Raw genomic sequence first — 21672 nt, 5'->3', positions numbered from 1 at the left:
AATATTCCACCACAGTTTACTAGCTCAGTTCTTTGAACTCATGCACCTCAAATCTCAAGGCAAGAGAGAACGTCTCAGATCCACGGAATAGAACCACTTTTTTTTTTTTTTTTTTAAGGCACTGGTTATTACGGAAACATAAAAAGGGGAACTTCCTGTTAGACACCAATGACAGTTTACCTACCTGATGTCATTTTCTCTCCAACCTAGGAGGCCACACTCACCCACAACCACCCAATGTCAGATTGGAAATGGTCTCTCGCAACCATGCCCGGCAATCTTCTGAAATTAACTTAATTTTACAAAAGTGTTTTGATTGCTAATAAAAATTCTCTAAATGGTCCAGGAGCTGGGATCTAATAATGGGTTTTGAAATGACAAGCTCAATTTATAGTTCTAGTCTCTGCCTTACCTAAACCACAGAGAAGCAGCCAGGAAAATAAATGAGAGTTCCTATAGACCAGCCACGTTGACACAGCCTGGTGCTTTTACTCTTGTTTGTGTGGGAAAAACAAAGGGCAGACTGAGCACTGACAGTAAACAACCACCACAAATAGGTTAGACTCTCTCATTTGAAGTCTGATCAAAGGCAGTCAGTAAACACCTCGGAGTAACTGTGGGAAGGTTGGGTCAACCCTGGCCAGCTATTTTTCTCAGCTATAAAAATGTGCTGACATAGTTATTGTTCAAGGGGCAGCGGCCTGCTTTATGGCAGAAATACTTTCTAGCCCTGGCACACTGGCTCCAGAGAAACACTTTTACTGAACAGGCTACAATTTCACTTTTAAATTATCAAACCTCCCTTCACTAAGGGGACCTGAGACCAATGAAGACACAGGGTCTATGCTTAGGGAACAGGTTATCTGGAAGGTCTCCTCGCTGCTTCACCGCCATTTTTTTTCCCAAGCTAAAAAACCAGCAGGCTTCTCAAGAGAATGGATATATTTTATTTTATTTAAATTTTACTTTTTAAAAAAATATATTTATTTATTTTAGAGAAAGGGTGGGGAAGGAGAAACAGGATCTCAAGCAGACCCACGCAGGACTCCATCTCACGACCCTGAGATCATGACCTGAGCCAAAATCAAGACTTTTAACTGACTGAGCCACCGAGGCGCCCTGAAAATGGATATATTTTAAAGTGAGATCATCCAGATAACTGCCAGTCCTCATTTTGCTAATCAAGAATGGCCAAGGCTATGCTTACACCATATTAGGATAGATAGGAAAGGGAGAAGGCAAAATTATCAACACGATCAATAAAAACAAAAATACATCCAAATGGGAATAACCACAAACAGATATGCATGATATACAAAACACGAGCAACTCACAAATTCCTTCAAGGTAAAAATGTTAGGCCTGTACCCCTCCCTTCCCAGGCACTCCTACTCAGATTAAACTGTGAGCATGAATTTTTGTCTTTTTCTCCATCACTGCCTTTAAGAAACCATTGTTTTGTGACTTCTCTTCCTCCTGATTTCACCTATAAAATAATCCCCATATATATATATATACACACACACACACACACACACACACACACACACACACATGTCCTGAGGTTCAACAAGACACACCTTCAGCCTCGTACTTAACAAGGAGGGCCCTGTTCACTTTTAGATGACAAAAACAATGCCAAAATATCTGATTAAGAACTTCCTGGCCACAGATAGGAGGTCAGGTCTGTAGCGCAATGTGTGGCTAGAACAAAGGGAAGAGTAGATAATGAGATAATGGGAAGGGTTTGGGGTAGAAAGTTGACCTTCTCTTTGAAAAGAGGGGAGGCTCTAGACAGATAACCTAACCTGGAAGAAGGTGGGGAAGCAGGAAGTGAAAATAATCTTGTGGACTTGGGGGCTCTGTAGATGACTACAAACCAGGTAGAAAACCACACTCAGAAAATATATGGCTCCAATTAATCTCAACGGAATTGTTTTTCCAATTCAATGTGACACATTAAAAAGTCTACGGTGACAGCACACTCAGGATATTCAAAATGGCAACATATAAAAAGCATCACTGAGGCTGGTCCCTGGTTCATTTCAGCTTTTGAATGGCATTTTTAAATGTTCTTCTCTTCAACATGTCCCCTCTCCCCAAACCAAGCAGCGCTCAGTAGAGATATGGGATCCAATCTGGAGGTCCTTGGGCAAGTCACTTAACTGTCCATGTTAACTGCCTCAAATGCAAAGTAAAAGAAAAGGAACCTAATAAATTCTATGCTTTTTGAAGAGTAATATGCTGCATGGCACTGCTGTCATTTCTGTCTACGCCTGCCGATTCTAGAAAACAGCTGTTAGTTGACAATCCCTAAAATCCTTCCAGCTGTGAACCTCAAATGTGAGTACATTTAGAATACCCAAAACTTTTGAAAATGTAGATTTCCAGGCCTCTGGCATCTGCTTTCCCCCCCCCCCCCTCCGGGCTAGCCACCTCTCTCTTCCTCCCCACCTCCCACCAACCGCACACGCCAGTAATTTTGACATAAGTGCTCTATGGACCAATCAGAGGAATAACGTCCTAGAAAGAACACCATAAAAATAAATAAATAAAAGGAAGAAAAAAAATCAACGTATTCAAGATCCTTGAGCACATCTCATCTATACTTAGTTTAAGCAAAACTGGCTGACTCTTAATTTCAACATAATGTTTAAAAGTGAAGAGGGAAAATAAGGCAGCAGAGTTCCATGAATTTTATCCCACTGCTGGGTATTTAACTCAATATATTTCAACTAACAAAGATGACTATAATTTGATGAAAACTAGTCCTCCCATTTTAATAACAATAAAGCAACTGTCTGTATACTTCAAGGCAACAACAAAATGGCCACAGGATTTCTATATAATATAGAATAATAAGCACATAAAAAAGCAGTCTCTATGATCACTGCATTCGTTTACATGACTACTGGTCACCAGTGACAGATAGTTTACCATGAAACCGTACACACCTAAGAAGAGGTAAACAGAGTAGAAAGATAAAATCTTTATAAAGATTTTGACAGCCCAAATCACAGAAATCAGAATTCCCCTGGGGTGGGAAGAATCCAGTCCAGTTCCTCATCTAAGAATTGAACTGCTAAATAAACTCTCTAGCAAGTGCCCAGAATACTTCAAGTAATGTAGAGTTCACTTCCTCAAAATGCAGCAAATCCATTTCTTAGCAATCTTAATTGATAAATGGTTTTTCCTTTGTTAAAAAGAAAACCACAGGCCCAAAATGGCATCACTTAGGTTAAGGCCCCATACTGGTAAACCAAGACTTAATACCTAACTTAACTGCAGTTTCAACCCCTCAGGAATGTAACCTTTAACCAGTCAGTCAGGAATTTTCTGGTTGACACCAATAAGGTAATCCGTCACAGGGCTCTTTATCCCCCAAAGGAAAATGACGTAATCCACATACTAAAACCCTTTTGTCCCCAAATGAAGATGACCTCACCTGAAATAATCCTTTTTTCTGTTTATGACTCCCTTGTCTTGGCTTTAAAAACCTTACCCTTTCTGTAGCCCTTTGGAGTTCCCCTCTACTTGCTAGAGGGGATGCTGCTTGTTTCATTAATCAATTAATAAAGCCAATTATCTTTGAAATATAGTCAGTTGAATTTTTAATAACCCTTTAACAAGCAGAAATCTGGATTCCATTCAAACGAGACAAAGAGACTAAATGTAACCTCAATTTCCATAAACAATCCTTTAGATACTTGGGAGAGTTAAATCTCATCAGGCCGACTCTTCTATAGACAAATCCACTTGGGTTTTCTCTGAAATGGCTTCCAACTGCATTCCCATGGATCGCTATAACAATCTACCTTTCTATAGTCCTTTATTAAAATTGGGTTGTGAAAACACTGGTCCATCACTCTAAGAACAAGATGTGGATTATCAATCATTGCATTCTGTCGGTGGTTATGCTCTTGTTTAACCAATAATCGTACTCTATGTGAGATTCCCGTTGGGATGTATTTTTGTTTGTTTTTACTAAACATGCTGATAATTTTGCCTTCTCCCCCTCTTACCTATCCTAACATGGGGTAGGTATAGTCTTGGCCATTCCTGATTAGCAAACTGAGAGCTGGTAGCTGTCCGGATGAGATAACTTTAAAATAAGTATTCATTCTCTTGAGAAGCCTGCTGCTTTTTCAGCTTAGAAAAAAACGGCAGTGAATCAGCAAGGAGACCTTTCTCGTAACCTTTTGGTAACTTGGGTTTTTTGAGAGACCTTTCTGGTAACCTATTCGTAACTTGGCTTTTTACAAAAGCAAATCTTTTCATTTCTTGCACATGGCCACAAAGTTTTTTAAAAGTACCACAAAAAATGTAGAATCCTAAGAACTAATAAATAGAACAGCTTATAACGTAGAAAGGAGGTCTGTAAGTACTTTCTCAGTTAAATTTCACAAAGGTTTTTCAAAGTGCCAATATTAATTCATTCTGGAAAGGTCTTACTCAGAGATGCTTACCTCTATTCGATTTTGTTACTTTAAAAAACGAAGTTTTCCTTTTGTGAGAACCCACTTCTTCATTTTACCCCAGTCTGGGCGCTTGTTCATAAAGACTATTCATGGGATAATCATATAATCATACTGCTATGGATTTAGAGCAACTTACAGAACTCTTGAAACTGATGGGGTACACAGAGGGATTACCCATTCAAAAAATAAAATAAAATTCATTTGTTTATTACCAGTCCGAAGTCTAGAATCCCTACTGCGATCCAAAAGAATAAGAAGAGGGGGGGAAAAATGATGCATCTTTTCATGTGTAGTACAGGGCCATTGTTTTTAAATAAACAGCATACTATTTCACCAAATCTGGGATGCCATTGATAAAATGCAAAAAGACTGTGTATGTTACTAAAAAAGACAAAACCACTGCCTAAACTGCATTCAATTTACATTTAATCAATTGTAAGATGATAGCCAATTTAAAATACGTTAAAATGAGATGGAAGTGTGCTTTTTAAAATTAATGAAATACCGGGGGCACCTGGATGGCTCAGTGTGGTTAAGTGTCTGCCTTTGGCTCAGGTTGGGATCCAGCCCCACATCGGGCTCCCTGCTAGGCAGGAGGCCTGCTTCTCCCTCACCCACTCCCCCTACTTCTGTTCCTTCTCTCACTGTCTCTTTCTCTGTCAAATAAATAAAGAAGATCTTTAAAAAAATTAATGAAATACGGTATACAGTTTGAGAATAAACTGCAAAAAATCAGCAAGTTCATAAATCCAACCTGGAGAGCTATCCAAGGTCCAGTGATGCCCACTGGGCATGTAAGAACTTTGTGGACACAATTAGAAAATCCGTTTGTGAACAACCCAACATGGGTCTATCCAGCTATAAGTCTGATGTCTCAGAAATCACCAAAATTCATTTCCTGCACAGAACTTTCAAAATGCAATGATACGGTAGCTCATCTGAATGAATCCACCTGGCCTCTTTCTCCTTTTAACTTCAAATTAGGATCTGTTATACTTCTGTTGAACTCAGTATTGCTATAACCAAATCATTCATTTTACCTTATATACCAAGCAATTTTTAGATTAATTTTCTAAATATCCAGAGTTTACAAAAACATGGGTCATGATCCCCTCCAAGAGACTGGCACAACCCACTAAATCTAAAATTGAAGACAATTTCCGAGCAGCCACTAATCTAGTGTCCTCATATTCTGAACACATACAACCACCAGTCCAGAAGTTTCAACACCATTCGTTAGCAAAACAAAATAATTTACTTTAAAAAAAAATTTGATGTCTCTGGACAGATGGGAGTGTAAACAGTCCTAGGAAAATTTGGTCATCCCATAAACTCTATAATACATCTGATTTGCATTAAAATGCCATGTATTACATATACACATGTTTTCAAGAACTTAAGTCTCAACATAATGAAAAATATTACTTTATCCCACGTTTTAAAGAGTTCTACATCCCCCTTAGTCTCATTAATCCTTGGAATGTAATAACCAATAAACAATACTCTGCAAAAAAAAATAAATTAAATTAAATTATACTCATTTTTCTCCATTTCTTCCTACCTACCCCTGGCCCTGCCTCCTAGTCTACAAACTCTGGAAGAAGGATGTATGGGGAGGAGTTTAAGATAAATACATGTATTGGGGTGCCTGGGTGGTTTAGTGAGTTTTGTGTCTCTTAGTTTTCAGCTGGGGTCTTGGTCTCTGAGTCCTAGAATCGAGTCCCACATAGACCTCCACTCACATACACTCTCTATCTCTCTCTAAAATAAATAATTTTTTTTAAATATATACAGGTATTATTCATGTTTTGAAAAAGTCACTTCTGACCGTGGACAGCAAGCATGTCTACCTACGATTGCTGTAACCACATGGTACATTAACGTTTGAACTACTATTGTTCTCTGGTGGCTGGGAGAAATGCCAGATTCCTTCAATTTGAGCTTTATCATACCCTCTGTTTTTCTTGCTCCCAGGTGCTCCTATCTAAATATTCTTACTAATGTCAGCCAGATGAAAGGAAATGAAAGCTCAGATTTTACCAGGCAATGTGCGGTCCTAACCCAGATTTTACAGAACGAGAATTACCAGGAAATTAAAGAACAAATCTCTCTAAAGTCTCTGGAAAAAGAATCACTGTTAATGCTAAAGTATTATTTAGTTATCTTTTACTCTCCTAATTTGACTAAATTTCCTACTCACAAAATGATCATCTGGAAAAGTCTGGCCTATCAAAATTTACCAAAGAGAAACGTAACAGTCGGAAGCATACGCACACAAAAGCAAAAGGTGGTCACAACTGATCCCCAGGGGGCTTCTTCATTCGTTTTCCCCCCCAGTTCTTCCTATTGTTTATTTGCTATTTATGGTTCATTTGCGCCCAATGATTGGGAAGCAAGTGTTAATAATGCTATCAATTATTTCTACTTCTGAGTGCATAGACATCAGGCAAAACTAACACAAAACGTGTTTTACGATTTCCTCAGGTTTTCACATAAATTAACATCTTAGGTGTATTTCATAGACTAATCCTAAACCCAAAAGAGAAGACTGCTGAAACGTCCTGGCTGGCAACTAAGGCAGTGATCGGGGATGTGATGAGAAAGCTGGGCTGGGAATTTTCTGGGTGTGACGTCATAGCTCCACAAAAATGGGTTCGAAACAGGTGAAACAGACCCAAGACATGTAAGATTTAAAAAACTAATCAAGGCCAAGATGGCCAAAACGAAGATCCCTATAAATAATGAGGCAGAACGCTGAGCTATACTTTTCTGTCACGATTTCTCTCTCAAAACAGAGGCCTCCTGAACAAACTTCAGTTTTAGAGCAAGCCCAGTCCTAGAAATTCTGGAGACGTTTCATGGACTCAACACACTGGCAAAACTTTTTTTATCAGCTACAGGGCTTACAACTACATAAAACATCACAATATGTACCATCTATTTTTTTTTTATAATTGGTTTTGTGGAACACAGTCTCTAGGATATACTTCTACACAAACTTATATTTTGATGGGCTCCTAGAAATAAACAACAAGACATGCCTTACGTTATTCGTGCAAAACTTTTCTGACTCCTATTTAGGAGTTGGAAGACTTCCTCTTTATGTGGTGCAACATTTCAGATGACTGGTAACTACTGAAATAGCATTAATGAGCTGCAATAAATATAACTGTTATAAAAATCATCCTAAACTGGTCAATTTCAATCAGCCCTAAAGTCCCTTGAGCAAAACTAATTGTGTTGCCAATAGGCATATTACCTTACAGTAGTAAAAGTCTAAAAACATTGCTTCCAAGCCTTATACTCCTTATTACTCTGTCTCTCATCACATCATAAAGAAATATATGGTGGAATAATTTATATATCTGCTTTTCTTTTTTTATACACAGCATACAAGTATAAATATCCTGGTTTTATACTAAGATACCTCATAATGATTCATTGGTTTTAAGTTTAAAATCATATGTCAATTAGGCACTGAACAAAATGTATTATTACCCAGCCCTATCTACTAGACCACAGTATCGATTCACAAGTTACTAGTAAAGAGTAAGTCAACTACGTAACATCTCTCTGTGATAAAAACGGATACAGAACAGAGGCAAATTCCTTTACCTATAGCAAAGGTTCTCTCTCTGAAGTGATACCAGCTTCCTAGCACTTTATTCTGAGCAACTTTAAACACTTACCCAAAACCACACTGCAAGCAAAGGTAAATTGAAAACTCTACAAGGACAATGCAGGTGTTCATTTTTGTGTTGATTTTTTAAAACCTAGTGTTTTATTAGTTTCAGCTGAGCAGTATAGTGATTCCACGATTCTACGTATCACCCAGTGCTCATCATCGACAAGTATACTCCTTAATCCCCATCACCTATAACCCAACCCCCACCCACCTCACCACCTCTGGTAACCATCAGTTTGTTCTCTATGATAAAGAACCTGTTTCTTGATTGTCTCTTTCCTTTTTCCCTTTTGCTCATTTGTTTCTTAAATTCCACATATGAGCGAGATCATATAGTATTTGCTTAGCATCATACCCTCTGGCTTCATCCATGTTGTTGCAAATGGCAGGATTTCATTCTTTTTTACGGCCCAGTAATATTCCAGTGTACACATATACCACCTCTTTACCCATTCGTCCACTGATGGCCACTAGGGCTGCTTCTGGAGAATGCAGGCTTCGTTCCCAGACACCCAGAGTCCAGCGGTTGTGGCACAGATACTGGAGCCGTACTCTTGTAAATTTCATTCCAAGCTCCTCCAGTTATCCGTGTGCAATCCTTGGCAGATGACTAAAGCCCTCTCTGTGCCTCACTTCCTCAGCTCTTCCTCCTTTCTTCTACCATGAAGGAGGCAAGGGTACCAATCTCACAAGACCATGGGAAGAAGGGTGTCAGACCTGAAGTACTTAGAAGGAGGGCTGGCATGTGCCAAACTCTCCATGTGGGTTAGCTGAGACCATCACCATTACACCACAGGCACGGCTGCCATGTCCTCTCCTACCCAGATTGTCCCTATGACTATTCCTGTTCTATTCCAGTTTTCACGACTTAAGGACCCAGACTTTTCCAAGGGTACACAAACTTATGCATAAAAAAAAAGCAGACAACAAAATGATTAATACCAGAGCTTAAGCTGAGGTGGTGATTCTGATTTTAAGCTTTTTACTAGGTTAAGCCAAAACTCACTTACTCCAGTGGGCAAATCAATGCTGATTTCTTACGGACTGAGGGAAAGCAATAGTTTATTGCCACATGGGAATCTTCCTTCCCCTTGAGTAAAGCACCTGTCCTTGCCGTCAACTACAACCACCCTCTGCATTTCCCCCACAATGCCAAGCAAAGTTTGCCCAGCATTTCACGGGATCTTGGTAGTAAGTCAGGCCCAAATGGACGTGTCGTGTCCATGTCGCGTGCTCACATCCTCGCACGGCTCATCAACATAGCTGGTTCTCAACAGCCCCGACTCAACCAAGGTTTCTACACCTTAAAACGAACAATGGGTAATTGCAAAGAATGCCTAACCATGTGTCCCTCTGAGTGGTGTCCTCATTTCACGCAGCTAATACTAGACCCTGCCAGACAACAGACTTGGGGCTAGAGAATGATTGAAGTAACTAAAATGCAAATGTTTCATTTGCACCTCTGAACACAGAAGAAGTTTGGAACTCTAAAATAGAGTTTATAAAGTGATGAAAACTTCTTTCTATCAATTAACCTTTTGAAAGAAATGATCCGGGTAGAATAAAACTCTATTACCCATTCAGTAACAGACTACGAATGCATGACGTGCTTTGGGAGGTGTGTGTCGGGAAAAGTGAACAGAAATGAATCATGGGTTGGAAACAGTGCGGAGAGTTTTCTTTTGCTCAGGAGAAATCAGGAATATTCTCACAATCCTTTCTGTTTACCAAGGCGGCCGGGTTTATTTACGAAATCTTGGCCACAAGTGGCCAGAATAAAGGCATTTCAATGAGGCTGTCTTTTACTTTCTTCCTTATTCTCTGCCCCTTTCTCATTCATTCTCCTTAAGAAGCGTCTCTTGGTGCATGCTTGGTTTCTAAAGGTCTGATGAGACTATGGATGCTACAGTGAATGCTGAAGTCTGAAAGAAATATTTCTCTCTCCCTCTCTTTGAGTCAGAAAATTCTGAACACAAGAGGATCCATTCAAGGCATGATGGAGTGCCTCACAGAGGCAGCAATATGTTCACAGTTGGCAAACAGAGATCTGTTTGGACAGTGAGCACAGCCATCCACTCAGCAAACATCAGCTTTCCTATTAGTTCACAGCAGAAAGAACCAGACGCTGACGGCCCTTCTTTCAGACTCCAACGCCACTTTGGGACAAGCCTTCTGAACAAAATGCCTTTGTCCAATAGTCACAATTCAGTGGGTCCCAACAGCTTTCCTAGAAGCTATGTCTGACTATTCACAATTGCATTTGGGCCCAAAAATCATTTGTAAAGGGCTGGAGGAAAAAAGTAATGGGAAATACCCCACTTCCCATTTACCATAATAGACAAGGAATGACTGAACGGCTTTGGCACCAATCAGCAAGAACAGCAGCAGGAAAGGTATGAAGTGTGTCATGAATCTGACTGGTTGCCTCTTGCTTTAGGGTGCTTTGGGGAGCATGGATGTTGTTGCCACTGCAATTTGAAAGAACACCAAGATAACCTCTCAAAGGGAAGTCAGGGGGAAGACAGTAAATGATGCAGGTGAACGTGACATTCCCTTCCATAAGGTTTAAAATAATAAGCTTACACAGCTTCAGAACTGTCAGTTCTGAAAGACACCATAACTCGTTAAGACATCCAGCTCTACCCAAACTTTCACCAAATCCTGCCTAAATAAAAGAAAACCCTAATGACAGAGGACAAATTCATGACCTACCTTGCTTTCTCCCACTTTGGGCATGAACTTGCTGTATGATTACTTATTCCTACATACCTGGTAAGAGAAATCTGCAGGAAGTCACTTTGCTTAGGATAAATATGAAATCAAACGAAAACAAAAGCATGATATGATGTCTTGGAGGAAGGCCAGAAGGAGAGGGGGCAGTGTCCCCCAGGATGTTATACTGTCCATAGCTCATCACCTATTTTTATTAGTAAGTATTCATTTGTACCTGACTTCCCCATGGACATCACTTGTAAATATGTCAAAAACAAATGGTAAATCTCAGAACCCAGAAAATTCTCCATGCAATCATTTTCTAAGAGAAAATACTCTCCCTTAGGGAAACTACTGCCCACCTATGGCTTGTTTTTCTTGTATAGCCTAGGAGCTAAAAATGGTTTTAAAAGAAAGTTTTTAAAGGTTGTGAAAGAATTAAAGAGGAATATGCATCACCGACTAAACGTCTGCAAGATATTTACTATCTTGTCCTTTACAGAAAGTTTGCCAATCTTGTAGTAAATCATTCAAAAGCCTCAAATAGTAACTCCAGATCCTAATTAAGCCAAATCATAGAGGTGACACCCACTTATGAGTATGCTTTCAAATAATCTCTTCCATGACAGAGCTGAGAACAGGAGTGCCCCCACCAAGATTCTACTCATTCAACAACAGAGCGTTGATAAGACAATCCTAAGACTTCATAACAAGACAAACTCTTTATCCTTTGGAAATGTACCCAATAAATCATTAAAGTTGGGAGAATTCCTAACTTACAAAATGAGGAATAAGAACCACTTGCCCTTATAAGAGGGTGTTAGTTGAATCAAGTGAGTCAAAGGATATGGGACTCTCTGGTCTTCTTGTAGAATATGCCAAAGGAAATACTGAACAAATAAAAGAAAAAGGCAGAAGGCTTTCCAAAACTTTGTTTCCTATGTGCACAAATACAAACTCAGAGAGCCAGCTTTTTCCAGTGAATAAAGGAGAGGGGGGTTTTACATAAGGGAATGCTTAGAGAGCCTAAATGTCTAATCTATAAGCTGCAGAGTCATTAACGAGAAGGAGGAATTAAATGATAGTTAGAAATTCTAGATGCTCTAACTTCAAGTTCCTACGTCAAGATGGCCGACTTTGTCTGGAAATCCAGCAAATGTGATTTGCCAGCTCAACTGCAGTTCAAGTTGCCTTTTAAGGAGGACTAAGCCTCAAATTTTTGTACACCCAAGGGCTTATGTGTGAAGGCTGCCAATTTTTTAGAAACTGATTTTATACACACACACACACACACACACATACACACACATGCGTATATATATATACGCATGTGTGTGTACGTGTGTGTGTGTGTGTGTGTGTGTGTGTGTACCTTAACTACAACTTGGATCCAAGTTATTGCATCACGCAGACTCATGAAGTAGGGTTGCCAGAAAAACGACACAGGACACACTCAGTTAAATCTGAATTTCAGATACAAAATAATTTTTCACATTAACTCTGTTCCAAATACTGCCTGGTTCATACGCTAAAAGTTATTTGTACGCATGAAGTTCAAATTTAACTGGGTATCCTGTATTTTTATTTGCTAAATCTGGCGGCTGTGCATAAAGACTTTAAGGGAAACCCGGTATCTGTTACACAGCAGCCATTTGGTAATCATCTATAGGCTGGAAGGTGAAAAACAGGTAAGGATGACTTAATCTGTCAACAATCTGTGCAAAGAATGCTACAGAAAAATAGTTAAAGACGCAGCAGAAGAGTCTTGTTGCCGTACTCAGACAACCACAGGGAAACACAACGCCCGTGACTAGAAACCCTCAAGAGGTACAGACTTACCTTACAGTGCTGCTACGAGTTCTTATGAGGTCACCCTCGCAAGAAAAACCGTGGCAGAAGAGCACCACTAGGGAGCCTGCTAAAAGGCCCACCCTTACCCCACCCCCCACCCCACCCCCGCCAACATGATGCCCACGTCCCTCATATGTCCCAAGTAGTAGTGTTACAGTATTTTTTAAAGGGAGAAAGAAAAGAGGAGAAACCCCACAGACACTAAAAGGTCTGGAAAGCAGCCAGAATCTGGGTGGAAAATCTCCACCCTGCACTTTCCCCGCTGGGCCCATGGCTTTCTTGAGAGGGGCACTCAGCCAGAACCCAGCCCCTATGCTAGGTTTCCAATGGAAGCGTGAACAGAGCTTCTCTGTAGGAGCCCTTAGAGAGGCTGGCTGGAACAGGGAGCTCCGAAAACATGGCTGGCCCCAACATCCACACAGGGATAAGATCATAAGCGTAAAAATTCTTAAGCATTGTTCAAATAAATCCACTAAGAAGCTGGTTTAGCTAACAAGTGCTGTTCAAACTCTAACTTTGCACTCACAGAGGCATATGGAAGCAATTATGTCGACAATTGCCACAAAGATAGCCTTTTTATTAAAAATTAAATAAAATCAAAGGTACTTAGATATGCTCTTGAGGGGGGAAAAAAAAACAGCACTGCTTCAAATGCTCCTCTCTCCTCTCTCTGAACTACAAAATCATTTTTACCCCATTTTCAGGTAGAGTTTTAGGTTTCAAACTAAGCCAGTCAACTGAGGCACACACATCTCCATGTTCACGCTTTTAAGCTCCACTCAAATGACAAACTACAATTACTAATACAATAGTGTGGTCAATAATAATGTCAAAAATAAAATATTCCTGATAGTTACCACTCCTTCACTTGGCAGATGTAGAACAGAAAAATAGCTCTTCATTTATTTCTTCGCCTTCCCCTTCCCTATCCCCATGGCAGGCAATCCAGGATCCCAGGATCAGGAAGTCAGCCTGGCATGGAGAACGACAGCTGGAGTGGGATGGGGAGATGTCCAGGGATGGAGGCAGCCCAGATGGGAGTGTCCACAGGAAAGGGTGGCCCAGCATGTGAATCTGGAGACCAGGATGAAGACGAGATCGAGCATGGTGGCAACCTGGCACTGGTGTGAGAACCTGAGCCAGGCAAAGACCAAGCCTCACATGTGGCATTAGGGCCCAAGGGGCGAGGTAGGGGAAGCAGCAGAAGGCTTTACATATGGAGTCAGATCTGTCACAGTCATAGAAGAGTTTTATACGAACATAGTAAGGAAAATTAAAATGAACTCTTGGTTTTGGATTCGAACTGGATGTATCAGTGCAAACACAGATTTCAACATACATATTACAGTGAGATGTAAAAATAAATATAAAATGTTTATGCAAGTCTGTGGTTTTATGTACTCTTATATCGATGTGACTGCGTAAGTCTACACATATATATAAGTAATTTCCAGTTCTGTCCACTGACAGTCTTGGAGATGTACAACCCCCACAGTAACAGACACACATACCACCCAGATCTTGGCTTCTAAATACCATTTCTACTAACAGAAACCAGGATTTCCTAGGAAAATGTTTAATTAATAAAAAATTAATTTAACAATTTTTAATTTAAATTAAAAACTTAATTATGGCAGAAAATTTTCAGATAAGCCTGAAAGAGCTTTTACTATCAGAAAGGAAGTAGTCAAAGAATGATGGAGACACTTTAAAAGGACAAGGAAGAAGGCTGAAAGAGATTTTATTTGTGCATCGAAATAAATAATGTTACTAATGGATTATAACCCACGGATTAAAGTAAAACCATGAGTCCATGCAACGCTTACTCCCAGGGTCGTGAGTTCAACCCCCACACTGGGCATGGAGCCTACTTTGAAAAAAAATAAATAAACAAGTAAACCAAAATCATGAGTCCATACTAGAATGAATAAATAAGTAAGCAGGCATTTTGACTGTGACTTATTTACATCCCTATGAAGTACTTATTACAATGGGAAAATGAGAAAATCACTGGCAGACATCACCACCTTCACCAACTGATCAAAATGACGGTCATCAGTAATGGGACAAATCAAAATCTTAACCATCTGACAGGAGACAATGAGAACACAACATCATTTCTGTGATATTCCTGCTAAAGATGGATAACCTGAATCTATGATATATCAACAAACCAAATAAAAGAACATTCTACAAAATAACTGGCCAGTAATCTTCGAAAGTATGAAGTTTGCAGAATTCTAAGAAAGACTGTGTAACTGTCCCAGTCCCAAAGAGATTAAACAGATACACCAACTAAAGGTTACACATGATTCTGAATGGAATCCTTCAGTTTTCTGTACTATTCAATTCCCCCCACTTCCCGCAAAAAATGTGGCTTTAGCCAACAAGCACTACGACGTATTCTGTACTGTACTTGCAACAATTCTATTAACTGTGAGATTGTTTCATAATTTTTTAGGAATTATTTTTTTAAAAGAGGAAAATGATGGCTTAAAGCATATAATTAACCCAAACACATGAAAAGAATGTCCACTTACTGCCCCTTGAGAGCTCTTGTTGTTTTCTTAGGGAAAAGAGAAGAGGCAGATGCTCTCATTTGTGTGGACCATTCTGACTTTATCAGACCTTAAGGCTGCCTTAAACTCTAAATCTCCTTCTTCTGTTCAGAATGAACTATTCAGGGATGCCTGGGTGGCTCTGTGGGTTAAAGCCTCTGCCTTCAGCTCAGGTCATGATCCCAGGGTCCTGGGATCAAGCCCCTCATCGGGCTCTCTGCTCAGCAGGGAGCCTGATTCTTCCCTCTCTCTCTGCCTGCATCTCTGCCTACTTGTGATCTCTGTCTGTCAAATAAATAAATAAAATCTTAAAAAAAAAAAAAAACCAGAATGAACTGCTCACCACCCACTTCCAGAGTTCATTCAGATCACAGAGTTAGGCATCAGCGGAGACATCAACCAAATCCCACCTCTACCCCTCCATTTTACAGCTGAGAAAACAGAGGCCCCAGAGAGACCAAGAGTCAGAGCAACACTGAATTCAAGGACAAAGGACAAATGGGAAGCAACTACAGAAAGTAAGATATCAAATGAACACTTGAAAATATGAAAGTTCTTCTCACCAATTAAAATCTCTTTTTTTTAAAAGAGATTTTTTTTTTTTTTAAGATTTTGTTTCTTTGCCAGAGAGAGAGAGAGAGAAATCACAAGCAGAGGGAGTGGCAGGCAGAGAGAGAAGCAGGGTCCCCGCTGAGCAAGGAGCCCGATGTGGGGCTCGATCCCAGGCCCTGGGATCATGACCTGAGCTGAAGGCAGCCGCCTAACCAACTGAGCCACCCAGGCGCCCCACCAATTAAAAGCTTTTATTGGCGGAGGGCTTGTCAAATGCCAGCTACCTAAGTCTTCAGATTTGAAGGAACAACTCACAGCCCCCTAAAAATGTCCTCTGCAACCATAATTAACATTGTACATTTATGAAGGCTCCTAACATGTGCCACAAATCATGCTAAGCATTTCACATAATCTCATTTAATCCTCACAACCCTCTGAGGCAGACACTTATCATCCCTCTTTGACCATGGAGGAAATTAAGGATTAGGGTCATTATGAAACTCATTTCAGAAAATCGGAGGCAAAGACCCAAAACAACCCTGACAGGCTGATGTCCAAAGCCTGAGCTCTTAGCTGCTTGTGCCTGGTCCCCAGTCCTGGGTGGCTGCCCTGTCCAAGCCCCTCCCCCACCCCGTGCCACTGCCCTATGACTGCACCACCACTACCCTGAGGAGGCTAGTGGCAAAGGGCAAAGAGCTCCTTTGGCATTCTCCAGCTGCACAACAGTGCAGAACAAGGGCTCTCAGAACTGGATTTGCTAATAATGAGCCCAACGAAAATGTGGGAATGAGAAGAAAAGAATACAGAGGAAACCAGAGTTACCCACTCGGGTAGTGAACAGCCTATGGCAAAGCTTCCCTGATCCTTCCACAAGAGATTGTGGGCTGTGGGGCCCGAAGAAGCTGCAGTGATGACAAAATTATCTAAGAGCCTTTTGACATGGAGCAAAACCAGCAAAACCAGCCAAAGCCAGGGCCTTGCCCTGAACAGAATTCTTAACCTAGTAACAGGTCTTGGCATATTTAAAAAAAAAAGAAAAAAAAAAAAAAAGGCTACGTAGTGTAGCATTTGTTTTCTTACAAACTCATTTAATAGAAAAATAATGTCCCATTTTTTTTTCCTCACAGTCTCAATTCAATCATCCATACATTGTAAAGGCACTGCCAAGAGTCACTCCAAGAAACAAAAACGGAATGCAAAGTTAAGAAGAAAGAGAAATACATACCATTCAATACACAAATGGCTCTCTAACCTAATACTAGTAAGAGCAGCTTTGTATCTTGGGTCACAACTTTTTAAAAAGTAACTAGAGGTTTGATTTAATTTTAAATTACTTGGGACTTTCTTCTATGTCAACTTTAACAGATCCAGGTTTGGTTCCCTTCCTGATGAAATATTAGTTATAACCTGGGAAACAAATTCTATGCAGGTCTCTTGTATCTCCGATTAGCCACCTCCCCTCAGTGCTAAGGAGGCCCTAGAAGCCATTGCTTCACCAAGGCAACCTGATAACATAACAGGTTTCTTAGCAACACGGTAGTCACAGTAACCATTCACCATGGTATTAGAATTAGGTTACCCACCCGGGTAGAGGCCAAAGGAATAATTTAAACTCATTAAATCTATAGGACCCAAGGTAACAAGAAAAACACCATTTTTTAAAATGCCACTTGTGATTCACCTATGAAATGAAGCTCTTATGTAACTTTTCAGTGCCCAGACTGGATGAGGAAGATATTTAGAAACATAACTTCCAGTTGTAAAAAATCCTTCATGCTTTTAATACTTTTTTAAAGAAATCTGGAGTTAGGGCATGTGATACCTATGTTACAACTAGATTCTTTTCGGTATTTCCACCAACTCTGAAAACAGTACAATGTATATTCTGATGAGATGATGATTTTATAGAAGCAGAAAGCTGTAATTCGAACACAAAACACAAAACTTTGGAGTGTATACGAAAATATTCTTAAATTCCATTAACAAACAAACAAAATCACAATGATTTCCAATTCATTAAAAATATCCATGAAACAAGAGTGATGGTTTGCTCTTAAAGTCAAATATTTATATAACCATTTGTTCACATATTACAGAAGATTAATAAACATTCTACAGATGGAAAGAAATGCAGAACTGATATAAATACCACTTTCTAAAATCTACAGCAGACGTTGCTTGTGTCGGGAAAACAGACATTTACCACTGCAATCAAGAGCAGCATGAGCTAATTCAATTTTCAATTTTTATTTCAATTTTTACTTGCAACCCCAGTCATTTGACTGTACCCAAGATCACTTAATAATTCATAAAAACAGAATATGCTTTTCACGAATGCTAGGCTTGCACATTGGAGCTTCTCAGTCTCATCCCAACCACTGTAAGAATATGCCACAAGAAACACACGCCTGATTATCAAATGGGACCCTTATTTTTAATAGTGACACACAATCTCACTCATAGTAGTGTAGTATAGATCCTGTTTCTGTCTTATTTCACATGGCAGGAAAGCTCATCTGAGGCAAGAATTGCGCATTTCCATTTTTACAGCTCTCCAAATATCTACTGGGGCACCTGGCAAGCAGCAGGAGCTCCCTAAGGGCTGCTGCTTGGACAAATGCTTGAAGCAGGACTACTCCGCAACAGGGGAACTCTTAATACGACTGTATAAGTTTTGCTTGTTCACCCACGATGAACGTAATCTTTTCGCCCCTGGCTTTTCCGTGTGGGCATGTCAGTTATTATAAAAATGATGCAATTTTTGAAAAGCTTGATCTGATCTTCCTTCTTTGGCACAACCTTGAGTTATTGCAGCTTCCTCAAGAGGACTCATTTTTAGGCATCAAAAACATCCTTGCTTCCAACTGAGTGTCCCAGCATGAGAAGGAAGAAAGACATCAGGCCAAGCAAACCTAGACAAAATCCAGGCATCCCAAATCCTAGACGAAGTCCAGCAGAGGTGGTGAACGGCAGAGATGCCCTCCACCCCAAGCCAGCAACCAAGATGTTAGCAAAAACGAGGAGCAGGAAACACCACCAAGCCCAAGTTTACAAGTCAACAATTAGGAGCCCCCCAACCAAATAAAAAGCCATTCAAAATAATCAGTCTGCTACAAACAAGAGTAATATGACTCATACTCTGAGTGTGAAGAGTCTTCTGCAGGAGCTTTTAATGTATTTGAGACTCACAACCCAAATATTGTGAAAAAAAAAAAATGACAGTACAAGTGAGAAAGAAAGTCAGAGGAAGAGGACAGAGAGAAGACAGACTGCAGCCTAGTATGTGACACTGGGAACATAGCTTTGCGGATGTGAAGAGAAGTCAAAAGACAGAAATGAAAAATGAACAATCACAAGTGAACATTTGAGACATTCACTGTTTTGCAAATAAACAGCATTCCTCTGGATATTGAAACTCTAGAGAATGAATTCTTGCAAATAATTATCTGAGTTTTGAAGACATTGTTGTTTCTAGCCTGAAGTAAGTTGCATCTGACACATCCAATCTTAATGAACTAATTTCTATCTCCAGAGCTCTAATGTTAAGTCCTCATTACCATAAGAACTACATGGGGGTGGGGGGCGGTGGGGGGGTAGGTGTGCCTGGGTGGCTCAGTGGGTTAAAGCCTCTGCCTTTGGCTCCAGTCCTGATCCCAGGGTCCTGGGATCGAGGCCCACATCGCGCTCTCTGCTCAGCAGGGAGCCTGCTTCCCCCTCTCCCTCTGCCTACTTGTGATCTCTGTCTGTCAAATAAATAAATAAAATCTAAAAAAAAAAAAGAAGTAGTAGTAGTAGTAGTAGTACATCGGGGCTACCTGCTCTTGACAGGGGAAATAGCAAAAGTAGGATGAAGCCAGAAATCGTAATGACCTATAACTGGAGATCGTTACGGTCAAAATAAAATAGGAGATAAGGTACTTATAGAATTAATCCTTCCTGAATAAATACATGTGAGCATACCCAAGAACAGAGAGGCAAATTAGAATGAGCACTAGTACTTCTATACAACAGTGTTCCGTGAACTGGATGAACAGGAGTTGCTTTTCCAGAGCCGAATCACAAACCCTATCTCCACCTTTCCATGTAAGCTTAAAATTGAGTCTGTGACCCTGTGAAGCCAAGAATCAGATTGTTATGTTAGGAGAAACAGTCTGGGAACATCTATGTTGCATGTATCACCTCGGACCCCAACCTGAGACCGAGGCAGACCTCAGCAAACATTGCTCCTTCCCACCTGAGCCCAGAGGCCATTTCTGGATCCTGCACTGAGTGCTCCCATCACTGCAATCAACTGGTCAAGAGTTGGCAGGGAAAGTGGCAACCTCCTTTTCCTTGCTGTGAAACAGACAATACTTGAAAGTTAGAATTTGAAACCTCGATCCACCACTTGAATAGTATGCTTAAGCTCTGAGCAACTCAGGCCTTCTAACCTCTAGAATGGGGTTGATGGTGAGGACAGCCATGACCCTATCAGTTCTCGTAGCATTAACAGTGATGGCTGAGAGTAAAGCCTGCCCGGCACAAAGCAAATGTTTACTATATGTTCAATTCCTCTAAGATACTCCCACTGGCCCGAAAATACACCACGGTGTTGACATTCACAGCACATACACCAAATATGGATACAAGAGTAACCGAGTCTAAGCTTAATAGTGAGGAACAGGACTCACTTCAAAACAGTAACTATACACACAGACACAGCAGAAGACTCAGGAAGCCTCCAGTCATCGTCAGCTCTGTGCTGTGTGATCTTAGGCAAACGGCATAGACTGAGCCTCAGTTTCTTCACCCGGAAAATAACGAGGATTGGTTATGCTCCATGGTCTCACTGACTTCGAACACTGTATGCTCTTACAAAGTGAGATGAGAGTATAAAGATGATTTCTATGTTTTACCATTAAATGAGATACAGTGGTTATCCAACCACTATCCAATTTTTGAATATTTAATCTCCCACCTCCCTGCACCCAATATGTTACACTGAACAAACTTACCAATTATGGTTTAGTTTAACCTATCTATTCACACCCATGACTCTTGACGGGGATGAAACGGATGAGCTGACCAGAGAAAGAAGGAATTTCGTAACAAATGCCGTGTGCGACAGATGCTGCGATCAGATTCTGACCTTACCGTCCCGAAGAACCCGGAAGCATTTCCACCTCATCCTCTGATAACTCCCCCAGTTTGGGGGCCATCCGTAGCCTTTGCTGAGAAGGTTACATTTGAGACTATGTCATTTTAAAACTCTGTGTCAGGACAGCTCACTACACGAACCCCAAGGTGTTTCTGAGCTGCCAGCATGCCCACAGCCTCACGTTCACTGCCCTTCTTTCACCCCAGTCCTGTTCACTTGGGGCCACAACCTCTACAGTGACTCCAGCTCAGAGCAGGCTGGCCACACAGGCGGGAAACGAGGCTGCAGCAGGACAGAGATGTGCTGGGGGAGCAGAGCTGAAGTCCCGCTGCCTGGGCGGACATTCCATTTCCATTTCTGGCCAGCTCTGTGCATTTGGTCAGGGGGCCTAACTTTACTGAGCTTCAGTTTCGCCATCCGTGCAACAGGAATAAACCCAGTATACGGTCGAGACACACCGAGCAACTAGTAAACATCAGCTGCTAAGTATTTGAGAGTAACAGGATCACAGTTCCTGGTATCTCCTCATTCCAAACAATGTAAGAAACTTGGCTGAATGATGTGATTTTAAAGGAAGCAAACAGCCAAATTTATTCTAAACACTGGTTTTCTGGGGCTATTACTTATTATCAGATTTAAGAAGGCACTGCTTTCATACTCCAAAAACGGAGTGTATAAATGACAACACTGTAATTGTAC

General features: G+C 40.6%; 1 protein-coding gene across 1 annotated transcript in view; it reads right to left on the bottom strand.

Annotated features, from left to right (window-relative positions):
* FNDC3B (fibronectin type III domain containing 3B) overlaps positions 1–21034 on the bottom strand; it is a 190287-nt gene extending 169253 nt beyond the window's left edge. The window contains exons 1-2 of the mRNA XM_032842390.1: positions 20970–21034; positions 413–489 (exon numbers count right to left, since the gene is read on the bottom strand). Coding sequence (XP_032698281.1) covers positions 413–489; positions 20970–21034 — 142 coding nt within the window. The remainder of the gene's footprint in view (positions 1–412; positions 490–20969) is intronic.
* Between the last annotated feature and the right edge of the window lie 638 nt (positions 21035–21672).

Source organism: Lontra canadensis, unplaced genomic scaffold, assembly GCF_010015895.1.
Source record: "Lontra canadensis isolate GAN:19392208 unplaced genomic scaffold, GSC_riverotter_1.0 scaffold129, whole genome shotgun sequence".
In the NCBI taxonomy this organism is placed as follows: Eukaryota; Metazoa; Chordata; class Mammalia; order Carnivora; family Mustelidae; genus Lontra; species Lontra canadensis.
This window is presented reverse-complemented; position numbering and strand designations above follow the sequence as displayed.